The sequence below is a fragment of the Ammospiza nelsoni genome, chromosome 25 (genome assembly GCF_027579445.1).
Source record: "Ammospiza nelsoni isolate bAmmNel1 chromosome 25, bAmmNel1.pri, whole genome shotgun sequence".
Taxonomy (NCBI): Eukaryota; Metazoa; Chordata; class Aves; order Passeriformes; family Passerellidae; genus Ammospiza; species Ammospiza nelsoni.
In genome coordinates, this window is record NC_080657.1 from 722,290 (window position 1) to 737,901 (window position 15,612).

Sequence of the window (15,612 nt, forward strand, 5' to 3'; positions counted from 1 at the left end):
AAATCCCCTTCCCAGGGTGGTCCTGGGGCAAAATCCCCTTCCCAGGATGGTCCTGGGGCAAAAGGAGCGGGGGGTCCTGGGGCAAAATCCCCTGCCCAGGACGGTCCTGGGGGCAGAAGGATGGGGGCACACCCGAGCCCACCCTGCCCAGCCCCGGCAGGACAAACAGACAAACAGCCGCCCGTCGGTGCCCCCGCAGGTTCCCCTCACCCTGCAGCTCCTGGCCCTGGGCTCGGGGGGGAAAGTCGCTGTCCCTGCCGCTCACCGCGGGTTTCAGAAAGGAGGGGAAGCGCAGGGCGGGGAGCGGCCCCGCGCTCTGAGGAAGTGGTGAGGAGGTGTCGGGCACGGCCCTGCGCAGGGAGAAGGGCTCGGTGCGGGGAATTCCCGTGCTGGGAGCGAGGGGCAGCGGCAGGAGGGACCCCCGAGGCCGGGCTGGGCAATCAGGGGGTGCAGCCGGTGTGGGAATGCAGCACAGCCGGGGGGTGAGCTCAGGGCAGCCCCTTTCCCTGTCCAACACTGCTGGAAAAGCAATTCCATTTCCCAGTCTGTCCTACACCCCTCCTCAGGGCCCTCTGGAGATGGGGAAGGACCAGGAGCAGAGCCCAAACTCTGCTCTCTCTGCCACACTCCTGCTCCCTTTGCCTCCTTTACAGAGGGGAATCCCGAGATGCAAATGCAGCCCGTGCGGGCAGCAGCAGGGCCCGGCTGTGGGGAGCTCCAGAGTGAAACAAGCAAAGACAGATCTGTCACCAACACATTGTAGGGGGAAAAAATCATCCCAAAAGCTGCCCCAAAGTGCTGGTGGGTTCATCCCTACATCCAGGAGAGCCTCATGTCCCTCAGCATGGCCCTCACCCCATGGAGCCCCAGCAGGAAGGGAAATAACCCAGTAAGGAGAGGTGAGAGGAAAGCACAGCCCTGAGTCCCCCTCCAGCTCAGCATCCCCGCTGCAGGAGGGGCTGGAAGGTGGAGAGAGCTGAGCCAGGCTCAGAAAGGCTGGGAGATGGGCTGGAGAGCCGAGCCAAGCTTAGAGAGGCTGGGAGATGGGCTGGAGAGCCTAGCCAGGCTTAGAAAGGCTGGGAGATGGGCTGGAGAGCCGAGCCAAGCTTAGAGAGGCTGGGAGATGGGCTGGAGAGCCTAGCCAGGCTTAGAAAGGCTGGGAGATGGGCTGGAGAGTTGAGCCAGGCTTAGAAAGGCTGGGAGATGGGCTGGAGAGTTGAGCCAGGCTTAGAAAGGCTGGGAGATGGGCTGGAGAGCCGAGCCAAGCTTAGAGAGGCTGGGAGATGGGCTGGAGAGCCGAGCCGGGCTTATAAAGGCTGGGAGATGGGCTGGAGAGCTCTGCGAGGCTTAGAAAAGCTGGAAAATGGGCCGGAGAGTTCTGCCATGCTTAGAAAGGCTGGGAAATGGGCTGGGGAGTTCTGCCAGGCTTACAGAGGCTGGAAGATGGGCTGGAGAGCTCTTTTGGGGTTACAGAGGCTGGAGAGCTGAGCCAGGCTTAGAAAAGCTGGAAGACGGGCTGGAGAGCCCTTCCAGCCTCACAGAGCTGCGTGGTACCCTCAAGGTGCAGAAAAGCATCAAAAACCCCCCGGTGGAAGCATTTGGAGCCCAGCACGAAGCTCCGGCTGAGCTCACGGCGCTCAGAGCCGAAGATAAAGCCCGACCGCAGCGGGTCTGAGCAGCGATCGGAGGGAGATGCTGCTTACCAGGCACAGGGCGAGCAGGGCGAGCAGGGCGAGCAGGCGGCAGCGCTGCATGGCCGGGGCTCCGCGGGCGCCTCCCGTGCCGCTCCCCGCCCGCCCCAGCCTTTAAGGCGGCGGGGGCACCGCGCACCGACCGGCCCCAAAGGGGGAAGGTCCCCGGCGATGGCAGGAAAGGGTGCCAGACGTGAGAGGGACCCTGCTCCTCTGCATGCCCTGCTGCAGCTCCCGGTGTGGCAGAATACAGAATTTCTCAGTTATAGATAGATGTTAGATGTATATTATAGATATATAGATATTTTCGGTTCTTCCGGAGTCACTGCGTAGAGCTTAAAGACGGGGCAAAATAAGATAAAAGGGTGTAAAGGGATGCAAAGTGGCAAAATAAAAGGATGTAAATAAGATACGAGGATGTGAAGGGGCGTAAAGTGGCAAAATAAAAGGATGACAGACGTGGCTGGAAGCAGCTCCCCTGGCGCAGCAGGGGTAAGGGGCAGAATACAGAAATTTTCAGTTATAGATATATATTATAGATATAGATTTATAATATATAGATATTTTCGGTTCTTCTGGAGTCACTGAATAGAGTTTAAAGACGGGGCAAAATAAGATAAAAGGATGTAAAGGGGTGTAAAGTGGCAAAACAAATGGATGTAAAGGGGCGAGCACAGGATGCCAAACGTGGCTGGAAGCCGTGGAGCTGCTCCTCCACATCCCCTGGCATGGCAGGAATAGGTGATAGAATATAGAAATTTTAATATATATTAGATGTACGTTACAGATATTTGGATACTTTCAGTTCTCCCGGAGTCACTGCATAGACCTTACAGACCAAGTGGCAAAATAAGATAAAAGGACGTAAAGGGGTGAGCACGTGGCTGGAAGCAGCAGAGAAACAGATACTGCAGTGGGGCTTTTGTATGTAAAAACGAGCAACGGTGCGTGCCCAAAGGAAAGGTCCGAGGAAAGGCTGAACCCCCCGGCTCTGCCTCCCCCTGGGTCTCTCCGTGCTCACACCCAAAGGAGTGAGTGAAACCCTCCCTGGGTCACCGGAGGGCTGCCAGGAACAAACCTCCTTCCCTGCAGGTGGAGCTGGAGCCAAGGCATCCCTCGGGATCTCAGTTAAATCCTAAATAAAGGAGTTGTTTCCTTTAACCCCGGCTCCGTGCGCTCACTGCAGGTCCCCGAGCCCCCTCACCCTGCAGGGAACCCAGAAAAAGGGATGGGAGCACGGGAAACAAAAGGGATCTGTTATTTTAAGACGGTTTGAAGTGAATAAAGTCGCTGGGGCGTGCTGGGAGCGCACGCCGCACCACACAGCTGCTGTCTGGGTTTGTGCTGCTGGAGCGCATCGTGGCGATGCGCTTCATCATGGTGAGGTGAGCTCCCGCCCAGAGCCGGGGTTATTCTGCAGAAAAACGTCACCAAACTTAGCTCTGCTTTTGGCCAAGTAGAAATTACAGCCGCGCGAGCACAGCCAACGTCCCTGGAAGTGGCCGGGGCAGGGCTGGAGCAGCCTGGCACAGGGGAAGGTGTCCCTGCCCATGGAGGGGGGCATGGGATGGGCTTTGGGGTCCAAACCCGGCTGTGGTTCTGCGCACGCCCCATCAAAGGGGGTGATACCGGGGGGATCATTGACCCGTCCCCATCAAAGGAGGTAAAACAGGGGGGAGAATTGGCCTGTTCCCATCAGAGGAGGTGAAATTGGGAGAACTGGCCTGTCCCCATAAAAGGGGGTGAAATTGGGAGAACTGGCCTGTTCCCATAAAAGGGGGTGAAATTGGGAGAACTGGCCTGTTCCCATCAGAGGAGGTGAAATTGGGAGAACTGGCCTGTCCCCATAAAAGGGGGTGAAATTGGGAGAACTGGCCTGTTCCCATAAAAGGGGGTGAAATTGGGAGAACTGGCCTGTTCCCATCAGAGGAGGTGAAATTGGGAGAACTGGCCTGTCCCCATAAAAGGGGGTAAAACAGGGGGGATAACTGGGCTGTCCCGCTCACCTCCAGCGGGTGAGACCGAGCTGCTGGAGAGCAGCAAAGGCAGCGCTGGGGTGGGGACAGCCAGGAAGGGCTCCTGGGAGGTGACAGCCAAGAAAGGCTCCGGGGTGGGACAGGCGCTGGGGGAGCTCAGGGCATCAGCGGGGTCCAGGTGAGAAAACAGAGACCGAGGAAGCAGGTGAGGGCATCGGGAGGAGCTGCGCGGCGAGAGGAGCCTCAGGCCAGGCTGATGGGTGTGTGTGGAGCGCACAGGAGAAGAACGGGACCTGTCCCGGTCCGTTCCCGGTGTCCCGGGATAACGCGCGCGGTGCATGCTGGGAATTGTAGTTCCCGGCGCTACCGCGCCCGCCACGTGACCAGCGCCGGACCAATCGCAGCAGGCCTCTCGTCGCCGTGGCAACCGGCCGTAAACAAGATGGCGGCGGGGGGTGAGTGTCCAGGCCAGGCCCGGCTGTGTCCCCTGGCCGGGCAATCCTTTCAATGCACCCTCTGCTCCTGTTCCGGGGGACAGCACTGCAAAAGAACACGGAGGGTGAAGCCGTGAGGGCTCTGGGCGTTCTGGGCCGTCGGTTTTTGGCAGCACCCCAGGCCAGACCCGTTCCTGTGGCTCCCCTCTCGCACGCACAATGAGGAATCAAGGGATTTCTACCCAAAAAGTCTCCCTGCTGTGGCAGACCAGCAATCCTGCTCACAGGTGTTTGTGCTTTCAGGTGCAGCTCACGCTGACGTGGAGCTCGTGTCCTCTCTGGCAGAAAAAATCTCCCTGTTGGAACAAAAAGTAGAGAAACAGGCACAAGAAATCCAGCTGAAGGTAAAAGTCAGCCTCTTGCTGAGCCTGCCATGTCCCCTGCCACAGGAGTTCCACCTCCCAGACCCTGTGTGGGCTCAGTTAATCTGTGTTAATTACCCAAATGAGCCCTTTACAAAGCAGCAGAGCAGTGGGATCAGGGATTGGGGTGGCAGAGGGGACATTCTCTGCTGGGACTCCTTGCAGCAGTGGCTCTCAGCCCCCTGGCACTAACAGCAGCAGCTCTTTGGCTTCAGAATTTAATTTTTTTCCTCCTGTTGTGGTGATGCATCTCCCCTTTTGTTTTCTGAAGCAGCAGCTGCTCACACAGCAGAGCCATCCTGGAGCAGCCCTCTCTGACTGGAGTAAATACCCTTTAAAATCTAAAATAAATACCCTTTAAAATCTAAAATAAATATCCTTTAAAATCTAAAATAAATATCCTTTAAAATCTTAGCACAAATACCTTTAAAATCTTAGAATAAATACCTTTTTTTTGTTTGGGTTTTTATAAGAAGCGGCTGCAGCGGTTTGGTTTCTAGCTCAGCCCTTCCCTGCTGCTCTGAGCAGGAGCACCCAGCACACCCAGAGGGAGGGTGGGAGCTGGGTCACCGCTCCTGGAGCTCTGTATTTATCCCAGCCCTCAGCTGGGCCTCATTACGGTGTTTGTGGGGTGATTCAGCCCTTTGGCCTGGGCTGGGTGGGGTGAGAGGAGCTGCCTGTGCCAGCTGTGCCTGGGGCTGCTGAGGGCAGAACTGGCCCAGGACTGGCCCAGGCCATTGTTCTGCCCCTCCAGGACAGGAGGATCGCTGAGCTGGAGGAGAAGATAAGGAATCTCCAGGAAGAGGAAGGTAAAAATTGTTCTACCTGTGGGAGAAGGTAAAAACTGTTCCAGCTGTGGGGAGCTGCGGGGCTCAGCTGGGCACAGCTGGATCCTGGATCCTGCCCTTGGCTCCAGCAGCCTCCCTGGTGAGGGCACGCACAGAGGGGCAGAGCTGCTCTCTGTGGCTGTTGCTCTGGTGTCAAACATCATTTCCTGACCCGTTTCTGGCTTTCCATGGGTGAGAACCAACCACAGGCAGCCCAGGACGGGCAGGGGAGCAGCAAAGGGTTCAAACAGCTGGAGGGAGAGCAGCTCCTCACAGCTGGGAGAAACCAAAATCCCTCTGGGAGCCCCCAGGGCATCCCGGGCCAGCCTGGCTCTGAATTGAGGCCAGTTTCAGTGAGTCACTGGAGCGTTTTACCTGGGCCCAGCAGCTTCCCAGCCCCAGCTGGAGCCCACACACGTTTCCTGCGGGGCCCCCGTGGGCCGGGCTGTGCTGGGCTCTCCATTTCCTGAGCTCTGAACTCAAATGGGGCTGTGAAACCGCAGCCATGTGCTCTGCCAGGCAGCCAGGACCCAGCTGCAGGGACTCTGCTCCTCCTGGAATCCTCCTGGAATCCTTGATTCCCACCCAGTGCTGCCAACAGCACCAATCACACCAGCTCCCACTGCTGGGAAGGAGGAAAGTTCGACCAGAAAGTCTCACAGATATCTGTGCTTGGCAGAAAGATTTTTACACGTGGAGTCTGGTGAAGGAATAGAGATGGAAGCAAGTTTTGATAAAGAAGAAAAGAATTGCTGAGCCAGTCTTACTGGATAACCAAAAGGCAAAGGGTGTGCTAGTTAGAAGGAGTTTTTATGGTTAAACCCACCCCAAACAGGAAGATGTTTTTACCAAGCAAAAAGATTCCACAGACAAACAAGGCAGCAAATGTTGCAGGTAGAAAAAAGGTCTCAGAATTTTCCACTGCAAGAAAACTGAAAAACATCTAGCTTAAACTGTAATATACTGACTTTTAGTGATTGGAGAACAGTAACATGAATATGGTAATTATAGGAGTTATGATAGGCCATAGATAACAGTTAAGGTATAGATTGGTTCTGCTGTATAAAGATGCTCAGCAAAGAAAAGTATATAATGCATTGTAACCAAAAGAAAAGTAAATAGTGCATTGTAACCAATAGAAAAGTATAGAATGCATTGTGACCAAAACCAAAGTATATAATGCATTGTAACCAAAAGAAAAGTAAATAGTGCATTGTAACCAATAGAAAAGTATAGAATGCATTGTGACCAAAACCAAAGTATATAATGCACTGTAACCAAAAGAAAAGTATAGAATGCATTGTAACCAAAAGAAAAGTATAGAGTGCATTGTGACCAAAAGAAAAGTATAGAATGCACTGTAACCAAAAGCAAAGGGTCTCCAGGCCTGCCTGCAGCTGGAGCTGACAGCTGTGGGCACAGCTCTGTTGCTCATGGACTGCTGTGACCTCTTGGATGGAATAAACTGCATTTTTAGTCTGTCAGCAGCACTGTCAGACCCTGCAGGGGGGATTCTGTCCCCTCCAGCCCCTGTGTGCCAGGGTGGGAGCTCTCTGAGCACAGGGGACCCTCACAGGAACTGCAGCTTTTCTCCTGCAGCTGCTCCTGACCCGGCCGGCACGGAGGAGCTGGAGCTGAGGTGCCTTGAGCTGCAGAGCCAGGTCTGGGAGATGGAGGTGAGGCTGCTGTGCCTGCCCTGAGCCAGCCCTGCTCTGCTTTGGGGTCACTGCAGCCCCACTTTGGCCTGTGCCAAGCCGCCCCTTGGTCCTCACAGCCCTTCCCCTCTGAAAAGGAGGAGCAGGAGGAGGATTTAAACACACAAACACCTGTGCCTCCTTCACCTGTGAGCTCCGTTCTGATTCCCAGGGCTGTGGGGACGCCCAGCTCCCGCAGCCTTGGGAGGTTCCTCTGGCACTGCAAATCCTCCCTGCTCCTTTTCCCTGCGTTGATAAAACCTCTCCATCTGTCTGTCTGTCTGCCTGTCTGTCTGCCAGGGCCAGGAGCCCCAGGACAACCCTGTCCCACCTCTCCCAGCCACATCCGACCCCTCCCGGGCTCCCTTTCCCGGTTCTGAGCCCCGACTCTGCTCCCGCAGCGGTTCCTGAGCGATTACGGCCTGGTGTGGGTCGGAGAGGCGCCGGGAGCGGCCCGGGATGGAGCGGAGCTGCCCGCAGGGAGCCCCTGCAGGCCGGGTGAGGCGCGGCCCTGCCGGCCGGAGCTGCCAGCGCGGACGGGCCGTGAGCCCCAAACCCTCGGGATCTGGGGGCCAAGATCTCCCCGTCAGGGACACACACACAGGGAGCTCAGCAGAAGGTTTAATATTCCTGTGTTTTGTACACCCATTCTGGGGGAAGAGCAGAGAGCCTGATGGCTCAGGAGGCCTCAGAGCAGCTGCTTCCTGCAGAATTCACAACCCCTGCACATTTGAGGCCCCGCTGCTCTGATGACATTGGCACAGAGTGGGTGTGGAGCAGGATCAGGTGCTTTGTGTACACAGGAGAGCCTGCTCCATCAGGGAGTATTGTTTGCCTTTCCTCCCTGCCACATGTGAGGTTTGACTGGGGCCTGGCTCTGCTCTCTGGGGCCCAGCAGCTTTGGCAGTGGTGACAGAGGGAAAACAGAAAATTATTTGTACTGTAGAGCCAGTGCTGCTTCCTAACCACCATGGAAATATCAGACCAGAGCTTCCCTTAAATGCAGGAGGGGAGAGAAGAGGGAGAGCAGCAGAAACAGTTTTGGTTTCAGCTCACTGACCTGTTTCACATCATCCTTTCGCAACTCGTACAAAAAGCAGAACAAGCAAGGACTTCAACTCAGCCAAGCCCTTTCCTCTTCTGACTTCTTTCCTGTGCCCCATGACAGCCCTCAAAGCCCCAGACAAACATCCTGGCAGAGCCTCTGCCCTGCTGCAGGCAGCTGCCCCTGGCACCTGCTCTGCACCTGATCCAATCTGCTGAATCCAGCTGGGGCAGCTCCTGATCCTGCACGGGGACAGCACAGCACAGCTGGGAGGGTCAGGGAGCCCAGGGTGGGCTGCAGGAGATGCTCAGGAGCTGCAGGAGCTGCAGCTCCAGCTCTGCATCCCTGCCCCTGTGGTCCAGCACACAGCCCGGGGCCCTGGCTGCAGCACATCCTGCAGAGGTGTGAAGGGCAGCCCAGCAGTGTCAGGGCTCAATCACAGCTCAGATTCTCACAGATAAATAAATGTCCTGCCACCACCCCTAACTCTGCTCCCCGTGCTGCAGGTGAGGCCATTCTTTGATTTTCCCTGACCCCCTAGCTCTGATCCCTCTGCCACAGGTGAAGCCGTTCATTGCCAGCAGCAGGTTGATTTTGATTTGATCCTGGAGCACATCAGGGACCTGAACTCGCTGGTGGGCGAGGGCGGCGCGCAGGTGGAGCAGACGACGCGGGGGGCTCGGCTGCGGCGGGCAGAGCCCCTGCCCCTGACCCTGTACCGGGACGGCATCACCGTGGGGCAGCACGGAGCCTTCCGGCCCTACCAGCACCCGAGCGCGCAGGTATATAGTATTTTATATATCATAAAATAATAAATCAAGCCTTCTGGAACACGGAGTCAGATCCTCGTCCCTTCCCTCATCCTCGGACCCCTGTGAACACGGTCACAGCTGGCAGGGGTCCGAGGATGAGGGAAGGGACGAGGATCTGACTCCGTGTTCCAGAAGGCTTGATTTATTATTTTATGATATATTTTATATTAAAACTATACTGAAATAAAGGATTTCATCAGAAGGCTGGATAAGAATAGAAAAAGAAAGAATGATAACAAAAGCTTGTGGCTCGGACAGAGTCTAATCTAGCTGGGCTGTGATTGGCCATTAATTAGAAACAACCCCATGAGACCAATCACAGATGCACCTGTTGCATTCCACAGCAGCAGATAATCAATGTTTACATTTTGTTCCTGAGGCCTCTCAGCTTCTCAGGAGGGAAAATCCCAAGGAAAGGATTTTTCAGACAATCTCATGGCTACACAGTGCCTGTAAAGCCTCTCGTGTCCTGTGCAGCAATTTCTGCAGATGGAAATTCCATGTCTGTGCTGCAGACCTTTCTGCACGGCCACAGCAGCACAGACAGGAGCTGCCCAGCAGGAAGGTCAGCCCAGCAGGGCTGAGGTGTGAGCAGGAGCTCTCGTGTTGTTTCAGCAATGCCTGCAGGACATCATGGACGGTTATTTCCCCTCCGAGCTGCAGCCACGCTACCCCGACGGGGTCCCCTTGCAGGCAAGTGCCATTCCAGAAGAGGGGCTGAGGTTTGTGGGGCTGTGCAGGTGTGTCTGGCACCCCGGGCACCTGCAGCAGCCGTTACAGGAAACGTTTCAGCACCAGGGTTCAAGGGTTCCTGTGCCCCAGTGAAGCTGCCCTGGAACGAGGCTTCTGAGAGCACGGCAGGCTCTGTGAGACAAGCAGCACATGCAGGAAATGAAGGGCTGTGTCACAAAAAGGAGGGGGGAAAAAGATCTCAGAAGTTGCCCTGGAAAAGCTCGTAACGTGAGATTGAACAAGAACCTTCTAAAGGGGATGTCGTGAGTTTGTTTTGCCACAGTTTAAATGGATTTGGCCACCTGAGGTTCTCTTGGGCCCCAGTTTTTGATTTCTCAGAAATGGCAAAGAGCCAAAGCCGCATTTGCAGGCAGGGAGCCTCGGAGGACTCCAATGTAGGTCTGGGAGTGCCCCTGCAATGTCAGCAGGCACAGCCAGAGGCTGGACTGTCCTGTGCCACGAGAAACCAGGGCACAGCTGCTGAGCAGGACAGGGTCAGGCCAGCTGGGAGCTCTGGGGGTGAGGAATGCCATGGAAAGGGATTGTACAGAGCTTTGGGGGTGAGGAATGCCATGGAAAGGGGACTGTGCAGAGCTCTGGGGGTGAGGAATCCCATGGAAGGGGATTGTGCAGAGCTCTGGGGGTGAGGAATCCCATGGAAGGGGATTGTGCAGAGCTCTGGGACTGAGGAATGCCATGGAAATGGGACTGTGCAGAGCTCTGGGGGTGAGGAATCCCATGGAAAGGGGACTGTGCAGAGCTCTGGGGGTGAGGAATGCCATGGAAAGGGGACTGTGCAGAGCTCTGGGGGTGAGGAATCCCATGGAAATGGGACTGTGCAGAGCTCTGGGGGTGAGGAATCCCATGGAAATGGGACTGTGCAGAGCTCTGGGGGTGAGGAATGCCATGGAAAGGATTGTGCAGAGCTCTGGGGGTGAGGAATGCCATGGAAAGGGGACTGTGCAGAGCTCTGGGACTGAGGAATGCCATGGAAAGGGGACTGTGCAGAGCTCTGGAGGTGAGGAATCCCATGGAAAGGATTGTGCAGAGCTCTGGGGGTGAGGAATCCCATGGAAGGGGACTGTGCAGAGCTCTGGGGGTGAGGAATCCCATGGAAATGGGACTGTGCAGAGCTCTGGGGGTGAGGAATCCCATGGAAGGGGACTGTGCAGAGCTCTGGGGGTGAGGAATCCCATGGAAGGGGATTGTGCAGAGCTCTGGGGGTGAGGAATGCCATGGAAAGGGGACTGTGCAGAGCTCTGGGGGTGAGGAATCCCATGGAAAGGATTGTGCAGAGCTCTGGGGGTGAGGAATGCCATGGAAAGGATTGTGCAGAGCTCTGGGACTGAGGAATCCCATGGAAATGGGACTGTGCAGAGCTCTGGGGGTGAGGAATGCCATGGAAAGGATTGTGCAGAGCTCTGGGGCTGGGTTCCCTATGCAGCCCTGGTTTGGGGTTCACAGCTGCTGCCTGGCATTGCTGTGCTTTGTTGGGCTCAGATGCAGCAAGAGGAGCTTGTACAACACCCAGATTTGCTTACAGGTCACTGACAGGAGGGATGTGGTGTTCCAGAAGCCAGACCTTGCAGGGAGCTTTCCTGGCCTTGGCCACGTGGTGGGGACTGCAGAATCCAACAGAATGCAGGAAACATCCAAGATCCCAGGTAAAACCTTAAACCTGCCTCAAAAATGCTGCTCAGTCTTGAGGGGGAGCATTCTTAAACCTTACCAGGTGGTAGGAGGGGAATGTGAGGGTCTCAACCCTTCTGTGAGCTAGCAGCACACACAGGATCCTCTCAGCATTAATCCTGCTCAGGAGTGAGACGTGACAAGTAATGAAATAATAGAAATTCAGCAGGTTTCCAAAACCAAATCTGCCCCGTGCCTTTCTGAAAGGCCAAGCTTCCTTCCAGCTTGACCACATGAAAGGGTGCTGAGGTAACCCTGCAGGCCTGGGGGGAGCTGCCTGCAAACACTGCCCCTTTCAACAAGTCATTCCAAAAATGAAGATATCGTCAAGGCGGATTTACCGTAACTGCACCCAGCACGGGACGGTTTCTCTTCAGACTTTCACAGCACAATATGGGACATCAAAGGCCACAGATTCCTCATTTGGCTTCTAGACACTTGCAGTCTGTGTAAGCAATGTCTGACAGGGCTGGGAAGTCAGAAATCAGTGGGGCTGTGGGTGCATCACTGAATGACCCAGCACAGGTATCCCTCATGAGAAACAGCTGCCTGCTTCCTACAGCTGTGCTCGAGGATAAAGCTAAATATCCCCTTTACCCAAGCAGCAAAATAAAGAATTGTCCAAGCAGAAAGGAATAGACACCTACAAACTCACCCTCGTAAGGTAAAAATTCACTTTTACAGACTTTTTTTCACCTGTCTTTTTTCACAGACAAGGTGAAAAAAGTCTGTAAAAAATGGTGACAGCCCCAGTTTTTCCCAGCAGAGGTGCCTGCCTGCTGAGCACCCCAGCTGTGCACAGGTCTCACTGTTGATGCTCACAATCAGACATTCAGTGGGGCACAAAGTGGAACAGCTTCAGGGAGGAGCCCAAGAGCTGCTCTGGGCCTGGCTGGGGTGCCAAGAGCTCTCCCTGTCGGCTGCTGCTCTCTCCTTTCACCAAATCTGCCACTTCTGGAGGAAAAACCTTTGTCACAAAGCTCACACATGGAAATACCTCCCCTTTGCTCCCTAGGTCCCAAATGCTCCTGGGAGCAGGATCCCAACGAGGTTTCCCAGCCCCTGAAGCACAGAGGGAGCGTGGGCAGCGCCCAAGGAGCAGCTCCACAGGTACCGTGAGCTCCCCAGGCAGCCCAGGAGAGAGCAGGGGGATGCTCTGGGCTCAGCGCCCTGCACAGCACCCACAGCCCCTCCCTGGGCCTCTCTCAGCCCCCTGGAACCTCCAGAGAGGCGGCAGCAGGGCACACGTGGCACTGGGCCCCCGCCTGGTGGCTGTGCCAGCTCTGGCTGCTCGCCCTGCAGGGCTCACACTCACCTGCTCTGGCTGCAGGGCTCTGATGGGCAGCAGAGCAGCGAGGAAATCCTGCTGGGAACACCTGGGCTGGCTGCCCTGGACAGGTACAGGTACAGCCCCCCACCCCTGCCCTTCAGCATCTCCTCTTCCTCCTGTTTCAGCACTGCAGGTTTAGTTCAGTTGAGGAATGGACTTTGCCCTTTTAGACCTTAGAAATAGTGAGACAAAAGGCCGAGTTTGGTCCTTCGGGAAAACCACTGAATTTTTAATGGCAAACATGCCACATTTTACATCTCTAACAAAAAGCTTCTGTTGTTCAAAATGTCACTTATTAATGTGAAAATTGTCCCGACAGCAAGCCAAGGCCTAAGAGTTTGTAACCATTGAAGGAGCTCTTTGCATAGTAAAGAGTCGTAGTAAATGGAGAAGCTGGTGATGAGAGGTCTCACTAACAGCACTTTTCCACTCAGTTTTCTGGCAAGCCAAGACCCAAATAACTAATGAAAATAAACCCCAAGCAGATTATTTTTAATCAAAGAAGTAGGGCAGAGTACTTACCAGACAGCCCTGGTTTAAAATGAAAAAGCTAAAAAAGGCCCATAAATAACCCTCCCCAAGGCACCTTCAGCAGTTTGGGCACTGGCTTGGTCTGGGTGCCCCTGGTCGGACGGGGCCTCGTTCACCTCAAGGACATTCCCAAACACCGAACTGCCGTGCCCTGCTCGGGCCATGGAGGCTGCTGCTGCTGAGGGGAGCTCTCCCCGGGGCTGACAGGGCCCTGTGCCCGCAGGGTGAGGGCGGCGGAGCAGGCTGGAGCCCCTGAGCTCTGCAGGCTGCGCGTCAGGTCCGAGAGCGGGGAGCAGACGTACGAGCTGAGGATGCTGCTCACAGACACCATCGGGGACCTGCGCCAGCTGCTCGCCCACCTCAGGTAGCCCAGCCCTCCCTCCCACCCTGCCCGACCCTGCAGGGCCCCAGGAAGGGGTTCCTGAGGTCCTGGAGCCTCAAACATGAGCTGGGGCACAGCCCCGTGCCCACCCGGCACTCTCCAGTGCTCTGAGAAGCTCAGAGCATTTCATACCCACCTTTGCCACACAGCAACAGAGATAAACTTCAGTACTCCTCAAATTGCCATCAATCCAGGCCCAGTGCTGCCTTTGCCTCCTCCCAGCACTCACCAGGCTGGTGCCACCCTTCCCAAGGTGCTGGAGGCTGAGCTGCAGCCTGACCTGGCTCAACCAGCTGTGTCTCAAACATCCAACACTGCACAGGGGCTCCCTGAGCCTGCTGGGGACAGCTCCAGGTGCCTGAGGGACCCCTCTGCTGTCCCCACTCCTGCTGCAGGCCTGGCCTGGCGTGAGCCCAGGCTGAGCTCAGTGCTGGTGGGATGCAGGAGCCTCCTTCCTCCCCACTGCAGCTGCACTTTGGGCTGCAAACCCTTTTTCTGCTCTTGCATAACCACAGCTGGATGGGTCAGAACCTTGGGGAATCCCGTGAGCAGGAGGAGATTGTGCTGTTCTTTCCTAGGGGCGGGAACTCGGACTATGAGATCCTGAGCACCTTTCCCCAGCGGGTGTACACGGACAGCTCCAGGAGCCTGCAGGAATGCGGGCTGGTGCCCCGGGCCTCGCTGCTGCTCCGCAGGAGAGACCCCTCCCAGGGGCAGGGCAGGGGGCTGCAGCCAGCCTAGGAGCTGCTCTGCACCGGAGGGAGCTGCTCTCACCTTACCCGGCTGGGAAAAGGGAGAGGTTTCCTTTCCAGATTCAGTTTCACCGTGCTGGACATGGAGCAGAGCTGGGTGGGAGCAGCCCTGTGGCAGAGGGGCCAGGCCAGCCCTGCTGCCCCACGGTGGCTGCTGTTCCCCAGCACAGGGACACCTCCAGCAGCTCACCTGGGCCTGGCTCCTCCTCTCTGTGCAGGTTACACGGGCTGAGCCCTGCCCAGGAGCCTGCCAGCCTCCCCCCAGCACTGGGCAGCGCCCAGGGATGGGAACAGCAGGATGGACACGCAGCCAGGGCAGTTTGCATTCTGCACTCAGCTCCCTGCAGATCTCACCTGCACGGACAGCAGGGGACACTCAGGCTCAGTGCCACGGCCTGTGCTGGAGCTAAACCTGAAGGCCTTGAGTTACTGCCTGGCTGGGGCCGAGCCAGGCTCAGCTGGGAGATCCTGCTGCTGCTGCTGGGCTTCCTGTACGTGCACAGCTCCTTCCCTTGGACAGCCCCCAGCTGCAGCCTGCCTGCAGGCACCCGCCCTCCTCCTCCTCCTGCAACAGGACACCGTGTCACTGAGAGCAGCAGAACCCCTCTCTGCCCAGCCCTGAACAAAGCATCTTCCTCCCTGGCCGTGGGCTGGGGCTGCGCTTTTCCCTTTCCCTTTCCCCAGCACATTCTTCCCATTCCAGCTGTGACAAGCTCTCACTTGACTCGCAGCTGACAGCACTCCCACTCATGTGGGGCAGGGCTGCTGGCAGGTTCCTCTTCACACAGACCCAGCCCTCAGCAAAGGCTCCCAATAAAACCCTTTATTCCAGCAATTTCCACTTCCTTCAGATTTCTGAGGCATGGTTGGAAGCCCAGAGCTCTTCCCAGAGCCCTCTGAGCAGAGCTGCACTACTAAAACACAGGAAGCAAACCAGCAGCTTCCCCAGCTCCCTGTGAGCACTGACTCAACGCACTGAGCTCTCCCTCAGCTTCCTCCCTTCCCACCTGGAGCAGACTCAGGAGCAGCTGTTTCCCCTGCCCCTCTGTGTCCCAATCTTTGTGCCGATGTTTGTTTTTCCCTGCCACGTCTGGCTGAGGCTGTCCCTGCCGCGGCAGAGGGGAGGAATGCTCTGGTACCTGTCCCTGCTGCGCCGTAGGACATTCCCACACGTCCTGGGAGCCTCTGATTAGCAGCAGCAAGCTAAGGTGTTAAGGTCTTTGTGTCAGGCTGCAGCAGCAGGCACAACCCACTCAGCTGGAAATGACTCACAATCCTTAGGTAGGGCGGTGTTT

General features: G+C 56.3%; 1 protein-coding gene across 1 annotated transcript; it reads left to right on the top strand.

The window, feature by feature from the left end:
* The first annotated feature begins 1,862 nt into the window (after positions 1 to 1,862).
* UBXN11 (UBX domain protein 11) lies at positions 1,863 to 15,510 on the top strand. The gene is given in 15 exon segments (XM_059488497.1): positions 1,863 to 1,884; positions 3,704 to 3,845; positions 4,022 to 4,122; positions 4,405 to 4,505; positions 5,278 to 5,332; positions 6,950 to 7,026; positions 7,446 to 7,542; positions 8,651 to 8,871; positions 9,517 to 9,594; positions 11,177 to 11,297; positions 12,338 to 12,441; positions 12,653 to 12,726; positions 13,407 to 13,547; positions 14,144 to 14,293; positions 15,309 to 15,510. Coding segments are annotated over 15 exon segments (1,686 nt in total).
* The last annotated feature ends 102 nt before the right edge of the window (positions 15,511 to 15,612 follow it).